The 12,472-nt window shown below is 40.8% G+C and overlaps 1 protein-coding gene across 4 annotated transcripts in view; it reads left to right on the top strand.

Moving 5' to 3' along the window:
• Positions 1-12,084, top strand: part of EPN2 (epsin 2) — a 47,491-nt gene extending 35,407 nt beyond the window's left edge. For 3 of the 4 annotated variants that reach the window (XM_076351243.1, XM_076351240.1, XM_076351241.1), the window contains 4 exons: positions 2,829-3,002; positions 4,652-4,744; positions 5,691-5,906; positions 7,510-12,084. In XM_076351243.1, the coding sequence (XP_076207358.1) occupies positions 2,829-3,002; positions 4,652-4,744; positions 5,691-5,906; positions 7,510-7,847 (821 nt within the window). In that variant the 3' untranslated portion in view covers positions 7,848-12,084. The remainder of the gene's footprint in view (positions 1-2,828; positions 3,003-4,651; positions 4,745-5,690; positions 5,907-7,509) is intronic. The other variant, XM_076351242.1, reaches the window with a different exon arrangement.
• Positions 12,085-12,472: the final 388 nt, after the last annotated feature.

Genomic DNA, 12,472 nt, shown 5'->3' with positions numbered 1-12,472 from the left:
CTTTGACTGCTAGTTGTGCCCAGTGTCATGGGTTTAGACTCTTGCCGGTATTTAATAGAGTACTTAGGCAGGGTGCTATGGTTAGGAAGGCCATAGATTTGAATTACCATGTCTTTAACTGCTCCTAGTGAAATGTGAAATGGGATGTGTATACCATCAGGCCAAATGGATTAAATTGTTTAAATAGAGATTTTCATAGTAAACAAAAAAATCGAGGTTACCATTTTAAATATTCACTGTGTTTCATAAGCTTTTGATGCTAAATTCATGGAATCTGTTTCTGAAGTGAAAGATCCAGTGCTTCACATCTTAAAGAGCAGTTAAGTCCACTTCTTTGCTTGTTTGTTTTCGTGTGTGTGTCTTGCTGCCTGTGTAGTGTGCTGTTTTCTAGGTTAGCCAAAGTCTGTCTGGGGAGTTACTCCTTTGCATAAGAAAGTTGATGGTTCCTCACAGTATGTGTTAAACTTGCTACATCTGTGGAATTGGAGCTGGATCTATTTTTTGTTTGCTTTGGATTTTTTTCTTTTTTGAGGGGGCAGGGGGTTTCTGTGCAAATGGAAGCTTTTTCCTGAAGACTAACAGCTTAGTTCTGTCAGTTTTGCTTCAGGCTGGTGATTCTATGACCTCTGCTATAAAGTGCTTCAAAGGAATTTGTATTGGCATTCAGTGCACCACCATCGAGATTCTTGATGAAAATTTTGAAGTTTAATAATGAAATGCATTTTTTTTCCTCCTCGTGGTGGCATTAGAGGCACCTACATAGCTGCTGGGCCAACTACAGTTCATTGTTCTAAGTGTAATCTGTTTCTTTTTTGGTGATAAACTGCAAGCATGAAATCAGAAAAAGTCCCAAGTTCTGGGCCCTAAGGCTGTTCAGTGTATTTTTCCGTGGTTAAAAACCAAACAGCATCCACCTTCTTCAAATCTTGTGCTTGATATATCATCCTCTGGCAAGATTTTCCTTTCATCAGTTGCAGCTGTAGCATTTCTTCTCGGTGGCTCCCAACTTTCTTAATGCCGTAGAACAACCCCTTGTTTCCAGCTTGCTGGTTACTTGGCTCCCAAGGGTATTCTTGAAGATGTAAGATTTATGAATTTGACTGCTAATAAAAGTGACTCATTAAACTGTATTTCTCAAATCCTGCGTGTGCTTTGGCATTTCAGTAGAGATAATGGAAGCTATGGGAAGGTATCTTCCCAAGTGCTCTAATTTTGTGCGTGCTCTTTATGAAGGAGAAGACATTTTTGAAAGCTTCCATTTATGGGAAGTGCTGTCATTAGCATTTCTTGTGTGGCATTGCTCGTAACTCAGCACTAAGGGTAGATAAAGGAGATGTAAGCACCGGTGTGAGAACAGTTAGACTTATTTGGAGAATTTTAGCATTTCCTGGTCCGAAGCTGTAGCAAGACCATGCTGCCTGTTGACGAAACAAAGACCAACACTGCAAATTGGAATTTGTGCCACTGTGTGTAGCACTGAGTTGGTTTTCAAGAATATTGTGATGTCAAGGGAGTTTGTATGTAGTTTTAAAAAACAAAACAATATTCAGCTGTAACTTGAAGCCCACGTGCTGGTTAAAGATAATAGCTGTGTACCACATGGGTAATTCTGTCCTCCTCTTGGATTATACAGTTGTTCTCATTTAGTAATTAAACCGTGACTGGTTGAGAAGTTTCATTGGGAAGAGGAAATGTGTTTGTGTGTACTATCTGACTTGAAGGTAATTAATCACCGTAGAGTTGTACCGGATATGCATTTAAAGTACTAGGTTCCCGTTCCTGCACTCTGATGGCCGGGGAGGGGCAGCGGGGATGGACGACATAGGAACAAAGCAAAAATGATACCTTCCAACACAGACCTGGCCCACTGCAAATCTGAAATGTGATTTGCTTCAGTGGTCCTGGGGTTTGATAAGCCAAAATCGTTCCATTTAATGGTAGGAGAAAGAAGAGGTCACCTAAGCTGAAAAGCAATAAATTAGTAGGTTGGGGAGGAAGAAGAAAAAACTGGCAGGAAATTGTATGTAGTGAGGCAAGTTTCCTCCTCTTTCCTTCTCCCTTTGCTGCCTTAATTTGTCGTTTTACACTAGGAAGCCCTAACTTTGTGCACAACCTCTTGGTGTACAAGCAGTTTGATGATCTGAATTTGTAGGAATGAAGAGTTGTCAGCATCTTCCAATAAAAATGGGAATCCTGAATGTACAGGCATTGGGTTTAAAAAAAAAATATATAGGAAGGGGTATCAGTGGAGAGCTTAGATCTGCGTCAGGAGGAGTGCTTACAAATGGGAATAAAAAAAGCAGAACTAGCTCAGGGAAGCTGATTATATTTTTATAAAACAACAGTATGGTAAAAAGAGTTTGAAAACTGTTCCCTTTGAATCTTACAGATTTCCTTTCTTTGTCCAAGTCTTAATGTTCTATATTTCATACCTTTTACATATAGGCTTTTTAGAAACCTTCTTTCCCATGGGTTCATAAATACCCTGTGATTTAGGTCACCTTCAGTCAGATGTTGTCTGTTGTGGTGGCAATGTCTGTAACAAAAGGAAGTTTATTTTCTTGTTGGAACTGCAGATTTTTTTTTATTCAGTTTCAAGTGGGAGATTTGTTTTATTCATCTGTGTTGCACAGAATTTACTTGTGCTTGTTGTTCAGTATGTATGCCACAGATGCTGAGACTTATCAGTATTCCTAATGGTGAACTGCTTCACCTATTTATGTTTATTATTAATTGGCAGTAATGGCTCATAAGAGAGATTAATCTCCAAGGAAAGCTTTCCAAAGTGGAACTCTACTGACTTGTGTTCCTGCTGGCTCTTTTTGCAGGTGCCAAACCAGCTGCTTCCGTTGACCCTTGGGCAGCACCAGCAGGATCCACAGCTCAGTCTCTGTCCAAAAATGTTGACCCTTGGGCTCCTGCTCAGCCATCTTCTACTGCAGCAAAATCTTCTGTGGATCCCTGGGGACCAGCACCTGCAAACAAACCTCTCTCTACTTCTGGTGAGAAACTGTCTCATCCCATATCTGTATTATTTGAGTAATGAAGGTGAAATCCGAATTATTTTCTTGCATTGCTTGGTTAAAAGAAGCTATGTGCTGGACAATTCACAGAACTTGTCTGTAAAAATAAATGTGAGTTGTAATAGCTAGCAGTGAAAGGAACTTCAAATGTAATTATTCTGACTTAGAGCTCTGAATTCGTGTTGCTTCTTTGTGCTCTGTCCCTTCTACATTCTTTTATTGGTATGTGTGGATGCATGCTGAGCACTTAGGACTGCTGCTGCTGTTGGGTTTTTAAATGGGTTTTATCTTTAATTAGACAAGGACTTAATTTCTGGAAATGAATGATGCTGTAATTTTACCTTTCATCATGATAAATAGCTATGCAGATGGATGTCTCTTCAGATGTAGATTGACAAGGTTGAGCAGCTCCATGCTCTGAGGAGACTTTTAGAGGTGCAAATGAAGGTTTGTTACTTCAGAGGGTGTGAAAGCTATCCCTAAGCCCTTGTGTAGCAAGATGCAGAAGGCGCTGATGTAATTGTCTGTTCGTGCTCTGTAACTAATGCAACCTTGATGAATCTTAATACCTGGTATTTTCACGTTGGCACCGTGGCTAAATGCATCCTAAATGCATTTTGTGCTAGTCATTCATCGCAGTACATCATAAACCAAGGAATCTGAGAGTACTGCAAAAAGTTGTCTAATCAGCTTTTCACTGGGCAAAGGGCAATAACTGGATCATTATGAGAATGATTCTTTAACTATGGTGGGTCTTTGTTCTTGATAAGAAGTATTGTTGTTGTACACAGTCTTCACTCGTTTTCTCGGGTTTTTGTCTTTTTGCGCTCTTTATGGAACTAAGTCCGTACCTTCATTTGCTTGAAATGTGTTGAAGGTTAAAACTAAATTAGAAAAACATTTCAACTAATAATAATAAAAAAAAAAACCCCACCAAAGCAAACTAAAGCTTTTCAGGAGTGTGATTGCTGTTCATTTGGGTGTGGTTTTTCTTCCTCCATTTTGAGGTAAGGGTGCGTCCTCATTTTGAAAATGTTATGTTTTCATTGGTTGCAAACTATGGGCAAGTTCTGGTGCTTCAGCTAACAGGGCCTTACCATCTCTACATGGCGTAGATAACCTTTTCTGTTGCATTCCTCCTCCTTTTTAACTTCAGAAGCGTAAGTCAAGTCGTCACTTAAGTTGTAGCAATGCTGCATTTGTCTTTGGAACTATATTCAGAAGTGTATTTTACTTGAGGGCTGATTAACACACTTTATAGTTTAGGCTGTAAATTCATTGCTGTTCTCTTCTTCCGCAGCAATATATACCTGCCTATACCTCTCTCTAGTGCAGACACTCAATAAAAACCCAGTGTGCTAAGGTGTGCCTTACATTGTGATTTAAAAGCACATTGCTCTGAATTAGTTGGCTAATACTGTAAGAAAGGACAGTTCTCTGATGTTATCCTTCTCCCTGGTGCTGGGTGAGAGTAGGAGCACTCAAGCTGATCTGAACTGCTGCCCTGGAACCTGACAGAGTGGCTTATTGGTAACGTGAATGGGTTAGAAATTGCTTTCGGGTAGGATCAGGTGTGTGATGCAACCGAAGATCTGTTAATGACAGGGCTGTCTTGTTGTTTTGAACAGGAAGTACATCTTTTGACCTCTTCAGTAATTTGAATGGTACAGTTAAAGATGATTTTTCTGAATTTGACACACTTCGAACTTCCAAAAAGCCAGGTATGAATCAAATTCTTAGCACGTGGACAGTTTGGGTGATTAGTCTCGGCAACAAATGTCTCTATTCTTAAATTTTAGAGGAAAAAAAAAAAAAAAATTGACTTTCACGAAGGAAAAGATTAAAGCTGGTGACAATGCAGCAGTAAAAGCTTGTTGTTAACATTTTGGCCTGTGCATGAACTTACGGGGAATGGGCCTTTTGCACTGTAAGCCATAGAATTTCACTTTGTAACCTTTCACTGCATTGACCCAGAAATTTGTTTGACTTCTAAATTTACAGTATCCAATGTGTTTGGAGTATGGCTCGTGCTCAGAGAGTCAAACAGAACAATGTTGACTGAATTTCTAAAACGTGTAAATTCTAGTGTGTAACAATAGTAGGAAGATGAGAAAATACACTTCTATGAATGCTTTAATTTATTTTTTATTTGGTCATTAGTCACTAAAATAAAAACTGCCAGTCCTTAACGTGTAAGTGCTTTGATAGTATGTACTTTCGGGATGGTTCTGCCTGAAAGAATGGTGACTAATTCAAAGCTGGGCTAGGCTGCTTTAACACAAAAGAGAAAACCTGGGTGGAATCTAGCTAGGAAGGGTGCAGCAGTGATGTAGTGCAAGGGCAGAAGCCAGGGCTTTTGAATATCTTTTCCTTGGAGACTGTTAGTCCCATCTGTTGCAGCATAGCTGTGAGAATATTCATCAGGGCAAATCAGGTAGCGCCTTCAGTAGAGCACTGCAACTCTTTAACTGTAGCTGCTTCATACTCTTCTAAAGAACATTTATCTGCTTGCATGCTGTAAGGGTGTAACATACTGAAACGTTTAAATCTGACTAATACAGACAGTAGATTTTAAAACATTTCTGCTGTCAGAGACCTCAGGGTTTTCTTTGCTTGACTATGTAGATTAATGAGATAAGTTTTGTTTTTCTTTTTGTGTTGTTTCAGCTGAATCAGGTTCCACTTTGCCATCTCAGCATAGCGGTACCACAAGCCCTGATCTCTTTGATTCCCAGCACTCAAGCATGCCATCAGGCAAACAAAGTGCAGCTCGGAAAACCCCTGAGTCTTTTTTGGGCCCCAATGCTGCCTTGGTGAACCTGGATTCACTGGTGTCTAAGCCACCACAACCTGTTACTTCACTGAATCCATTCTTGGCACCAGGTCTGTTTCTGCATGTTCCTTCAGTTTTCTATTTTAGCTTTCCGTTCCTATAGGAAAACTCTGCATAACTCAGTCCTATTTGATTTAATGTAAGCTGGTTTGGGCTTGTTTTTCATGATTACTTCAGCCAACAGATCATGACTGAGAGCAGGAGGGTGAGGCATCGTGGTTTCAAGGCATACTGCCGGACCCTGAAAGCGCAGAGTTTCTACTCTTGCGTCTGCAGCTGATCTGCTGGCTGAGCTTTGCTTAAGCAGTTTCTCTTCCACTTTTGCCCTTGCTCTCTCAAAATGATCTGTATTAGAAGGCGGCTTTGGGTTATTAAAAATGGCTGAGCTAAAGCTGATTGATTGTCAGAACAAGTAAGATGTGAACGTGTGCCACCAGAGAATCCCTTGGGGAGGTAACAGGTAGTATGTTCTTATGGAAGCAGGTAGGAATTGCCCTTTTGCTTGCACTACAGCAGGCACAATAGCATCTCTGACTGCAACCTGAGGTTCCAGATAGCAAACTCTGCAGTATAATTTAGTGGGTTGCTGGTTAGGCTGTCTTTAGGCTAGCATGATAAACCAGTTTTGATCAAAACACACCCTCAGCGTATTTTGAAAAAAATAAGCTGTTGCAGTTCTCCTGTAAACTGGCCCCGGTTAGAAGTGAGCCTTTACTTACAGCAGACTTAGATGGTGACACTAAACACGTGGAAGATGTGTATATTTTTTAAAAGCTATTCATATGCACTGAAATTTCTGTGTGATGCTAGTATGGTGAAATACTTTAAAGTACTATTTCAGTATTTATTTTCTTCGCTCTTCCAATGGAAAAAAATGTCGGTTTATTAAACTCCTTGGGTAGGAAAAAAACCAGTAATTCTGAACAGCCTTGGCAGTGTTCAGCAAGAGGAAGTCTGTGTATCTGCCATTACCGGTTACTACAAAAAGTTTATAAGGGGTCACTGGGCCATCCAAATAACGCTATACATATACGGTAAAAGGAATTTGTAGTGTTGGCAGCAGTCCAAAGAACCTCAAACGCTGGGAAAGTTATTCTCTGCTTTTTCTAGCACCGCTGTAATTCGGAAACAACTGGTTTACTTTATGAATTCTTGTCAAAACTCAGTGCCAGAAACATGTACAGCTTCTAAATGGAGTTGACTGGATGAGATCTTGAAGCAAATGCACAAATCTGCAGTAGCCAGATTGCAGTAAAGGAGTACAGAGAGCCTGCAATTAGTTCTCTTCTGTAAGGCAAATTTTAAGTAGCATTTAAAAAAAAACACCACGGTGATCTGGATGTGGTGGTTAAGCGTGTTCCAGGTAACCAAATTTAGAATCTGTCTCTCCAGTGACTACTATCAGAAGTGGAAGCTGTTGGTCAGCAAAGGGATGTCTTGTGGCATTGGTAGGTTCAGGGCAACAGCCTGTACTTGTGCACCAGTGCAGCCCCGGTTTGCTGAATGGCATCCACACAGCTTTCTCGGCAGGGTGTTTTGGGGTTGGGAGCATGTGGGGATGTGCAGAAGGTGCGTTCTTTGCCAGAAAAGACAATCTCCTCATGTTTATGGAGGTGCGATCTCTTTCCCTCTTCCCCCTTCTCTCAAAACTAGGCGCCGCTACAGCACCAACTCCAATCAACCCCTTCCAAGTGAATCAGCCTCAGCCACTCACTCTAAATCAGATGAGAGCGAGTCCTGTGATGGGAACCAGCCCTTCTTTCAGTGCTGTGCCACCGATAAGCATGGAGCCAATACCTCTGTCTTCCATGGCCCCAGTGCCTGTGGGAATGGCACCGATACCAGCTATGGGCACTGTGGCATCTATAACAAGGATGGGCCAGGGGCTGAACGTGAGCATTGCAGGATCAATGACCCAACCTCTTCACAGTACAGGGATCCCGCCGTCAGCATCCCAGTCTACAAATACAACTAACCCTTTTCTCCTATAAAGACCCAATTAAAGGAACTTTCTTTTCATAGTGTTTCCAGGCTGAAGTCTTTACAGCAAAATGAACATGGCCTGTGTGGACTGAACGGTGTGTAAGAGACTTGGAAGTAGATTTGCAGTTTACAGTTATGATCTTTGAAGAGTTGTCTCTACTTACCAGTTAATCTAAATCTAGTCTTTGCTACAGATGGTACCTTACTTTGGCTTGTTGAGCATTATGTGAAATGTTCAGACTTTTCACCAAAGTTAGATTCTGCCCATTTTGTTACTTTGTTAATCATTTCAATACACTTTCTAGGGAGAACCTGCCATTTTAAACTCCGTTGGCTATTTTGTAGATGTCAGATGATGTGCTGGATCCTGAAATTACTATTTACCTGCATCTGTCACTTCCTATGCCCATATGATAGACCTGAGATTCAGAGTGCTAGTGAATGTTTTGCACATAACTATACACAGTTCTAGACTGTTGGTTCACCCATAGTCCTTACTCTTAGAAGAGAACGATTCGGAGGGCCCAGGTGGCTGGTTTTTATGCATTAAACATTGCAACGCAAAATCGCACTGCTTTCTTATCAGAGGTTTGACCGAGAAAGCAAGCTTGTCTCAAAAGGAAAAAAAAAAACAAAACAAAAAACAGACAAAAAGCCCAAGAACATTCTCAAGTTGTCAAGTATAACGTGTGCTGTTGTATGCAGTGTTGAATTTGTACACTACTCTCTAAGGACTCCTGAGGAACTCTCTGTGAGTGGCATGCTGCACTCGTGCTGAGTGAGTGTCCTGCTCTGTGCTTGTCCAGTACCAGCTTCGTTTGGAAGTTATCATGTGTATTTTGTTTTTATTTGACTTACAATGTGAGTTGAAAGAAAAAAGAAATACAGTGGGACAACTTTGAATTCAGTTTCACCGGGGCAAGCTTTAAAACTAATTCAGGCTTAACCTTGCTATATGCAGTTACTCTTGTATACTTTTGCACATATTTTGTTTAGTACAGTTTCATATTTGAGTTTGCAGAGTTACCTAATAGTCCTTTTTTTGCTAATTTTTATAATGTGGTTCTTATTTAACTGTCTGGTTTTGATAGATTTATCAAGTCTGGCTGAAAAATTAAGATATTGGCAAATGTCATTTTTATGGTTTTAATGCCCTCTTATTTATGGTTTTAGCTCTTCGTTTCTGTAAAGAGAGTTTAAAAGGGAAGATTAACACTAAAATATTTACTTTTAAATGAAGTATTCATAATGCAAATCAAAACAAATTCTCGTGACTAATTATTTTTAGATGAATTGAATTTCAGCATAACGTGATTTAAGACTACATTAAAAAGAAAAAACACTAAAGTTGCCTTCCCCTTGATTTGTTCCCGTTTCCCGATTACCAAAATGGACAGACGTTTAGCCTTTATGAAGATCGGAAGAGAGGCTGGTTTTTCTTGTAATACTTGAGATGTTAAAAGTTCTAATGTGCAAACACGACTCATTAATTTCATTGACTAATTTTTCTTAATGAAAGGTGCACCCCATATTAATAACCGGTTCCATTTACAACTATTAATTGTAAGCTGAACTGTACATTTTAACTTGCATGTCTGGACTCACCGGCACTAAACCGCGCTCAGGTTTCAGCCAGTGTTTCTGGTGGAAACCTGGCCTTCTCAAAGATGGCAACGTTTCTGAGCTCTGCTTTCACAAGCAACGACGCAAACGTCCGCAGAGCGCGTGGAAAGGGATGTCCCAGTGCTTGCTACTGCCTTGAGGGCATCTCTGTGAATGAACTGATGCATCTTGGTGGCCTTTCCCTAATTAGAAGGGGGTTGGGGGGGTTGGGGGAACAAGCAAACAAACAAAGAAGCTGAAAGAAATTGCCAGAGTTGTGTGTTCTGGTGTAATGATGCTGTAGTTGGGACTGTGCCAGTCTAGGGTCGCGTGCCGCAGGAAGGAGGGGCTGGCTAACGTGGAAGGGACTGGGTTGTATCTTTGGGTGGGTAGGGGAGGCTGAGAGACTATCAAATCTAGGGTACAATCACAGATCTTAGCTGTGTAGGTCAGTGTAGCTCTATTAGTATACGGAATGCTAAATGTGTGGATGTTTCTATGCAGATTGTTCTATCCTCTTGAATACTATTGAATTTGCAAGTAGGATTCAGAATATTCATCTGCTCTTGTTTTTACATAGGAGGAAAGAGAATTACTGTCCACACCCAGTATGTCTTTAAAAAAAAAAAACAACAAAAAACCATTCATGTTGCCTTTCAGAATAAGGAAAAATACTTTACTTTTTTGTTGTTGTTGAAGTTACTGAAAAGTGTAGACCAGGAAGGGTGCGATTCTTGCAGATGGGGGTGGGGGTGGGGGGTGTGTGCTTTCCAATTGATCTGTGGCAAGATTTATCCTTCATTATTTTTCCAATTTAATTTTATCCACAGTGGGATTGAGGTCACTTGATGTTTTTCCCTTAGTCTGTCACCTGAATGCATTTGCAACAGTTAGATGGGGCATTGTCTATTCAGCCAGAAAGTTCTAACCGCATCCTCTCGTTAAACACTAGGTAACTGTTTCTGGAGGCAAGATGGGGTTGATAGTGAGCATTTAAGATGATGAAGTCATCTACAGTTGAGAGTCATGATCTGTCACCGTGAATTGATAGAGATGGGCTGTTGGTCTGGTAGGAAGCCCTAGCTTAATGAAACTGCTGAATGGCAAATTGTTGCTTTTACCAAGCCACTTCTGTAAGAGCTGTGTTACTTTTACATTTTTTTTTTTATATATATATATAGACCTATATCGCACAATAAACCATGACAAGGCACTCTGAAGAGCCATCGGCCCAGACTGTGGTGCTGTAAAGCATTAGGCTAAGGACTAACCGTGCCGAGGTTCCCAGCCTGAGCCGGGGCTTGCGGCAGGAGCCGGGTTGAAGAGGGTAAGCAGCCGGTTTGGTAAATCCGCTCGGTTCCTGGGCTGGAGCCGTGCCCGTGTCTCAGGTGCCCTGCAGGCGTGGGGTGCTGTAGCGGTGACGCTGAACGGTGGTTGCTGTCCTAGCCAGGTGAAGCTTCAGTTGTGTCCAGAATGGTAAATCTCTTTTTGCGATAATTTTAACTGCTCTCCAGAATAATTCCTCCTCCCTCCCGCTTCTTTTTGCACGGAGGACGTGTGCGTATCCGATCGCATCTGCTCTGGCGTATTTCTCCAAATGCATTTCCCGCTTCCCCTTCTTTTCTCACTTGCAAATATTAAAAGTGCTTTTGATTTTTAAAATGTTAGTATCCCAAAATAGCCTTACTGGTCAAATTGACCAAAGATAAAGTGTTAAATATTTTGTAAAAAAAAAAATAAAAAAAAAATCTTGGCATAATTTTAAACCCAAAATAAGCTCAGTTATTTATTCAGTTTTATACTATATAGAAACTAAACTACATTGAGGGGACAGGGAAGGAAAACCATGGTGGGTTGTGGTGTTTACAGTCTTTTTGAAGTCCCGTAGCTAAGACGACTATTGTTATCCATCTTCCCTTTTGCTGTTACAGTTTCTAATGTGTACTGTATGTATTAATATTGCACAAATTGTGGAGAAATATATGGTTTATTTTTCACAGCAGAATCTCACAAGACTCACTTCCTTTACAAGTGTTACAATTTAAATATTTACCAAACTTGTTTTCATAATACTGGGAGCCGGCTGCTTTTTATGAATTTGTGCTGACTATTGACATTATTTACTGTATAAATAATTTATCATTTGTACTATTGTATCATAATGTCTGTATCTTTGTGTCATTTTTCCCGAGCGATGTCACAAATGTGATATTTAATAATGCCATCAGAACAGTGGAAAGACAAGGGGTTTGTAGGTGACTGGTCAGAATTAAAACTGTATTGCTTATATTCCAGCCGTGTTGCTTTTTCAAGACTCTGCGTAGTGTTTATAATCCCGTTCAAAAAAAAAAAAAGAAACCTGTCGCTGCCATGCTTGATTTCGTTTTCAAGAAAGTTGATGGATCGCTTGAGGTGATTTAAGGTTTGTGCTAAAACTCCTCGGTGCTAGGAGAAATCTAACCGTTATTGAGAGTAATGCTTCTTGTACATTGTCAATGTGATTTCTTCGATGCATTCATCACTTCCCTGGGGCAGGCCTGCTCTTACTATGAGAAAGGAGGGTTTCTTATAGATCACTTAAATCGGAATCAGTTGAGACCTTACTAACTCAATAAAAATGAAGACTTGTTGTGTTGCAGGTGACTGAATTGCTTCTTTAAACCACACTACCCTTCAAAGAGCACTTTTGGAGGGACGATCAAGTACTGCCTCGGTGGAGGCTTCCGTATTTATGTCACGACAGAAGCCTGGGGGAGACGTGGCTTTTAAAGCCATCGCTCGTGGAATAAGGGTTGGGGAACCGTGACAAAACTGACTTTGGGAGTCCTCGCTTCCCATCTGTGCGGTAGTTCAGTCTCGCCCTTCCCACAGCATTGGCTCTGCCCCGTGATCAAGTGGCCTTGCAGATGGGGTAGCAGCGAGCCTGCCTCCGGCTGGGAAGTGATTTCAGCTTCTAATTCTGGATGGTTTGAGTTGAAGGGTACTTCATTAGCAGGCTATTTCAAGAGCTACCTCTCCGGAGCCCATCCAG

This window comes from Aptenodytes patagonicus, chromosome 13 (assembly GCF_965638725.1).
Source record: "Aptenodytes patagonicus chromosome 13, bAptPat1.pri.cur, whole genome shotgun sequence".
In the NCBI taxonomy this organism is placed as follows: Eukaryota; Metazoa; Chordata; class Aves; order Sphenisciformes; family Spheniscidae; genus Aptenodytes; species Aptenodytes patagonicus.
This window is presented reverse-complemented; position numbering and strand designations above follow the sequence as displayed.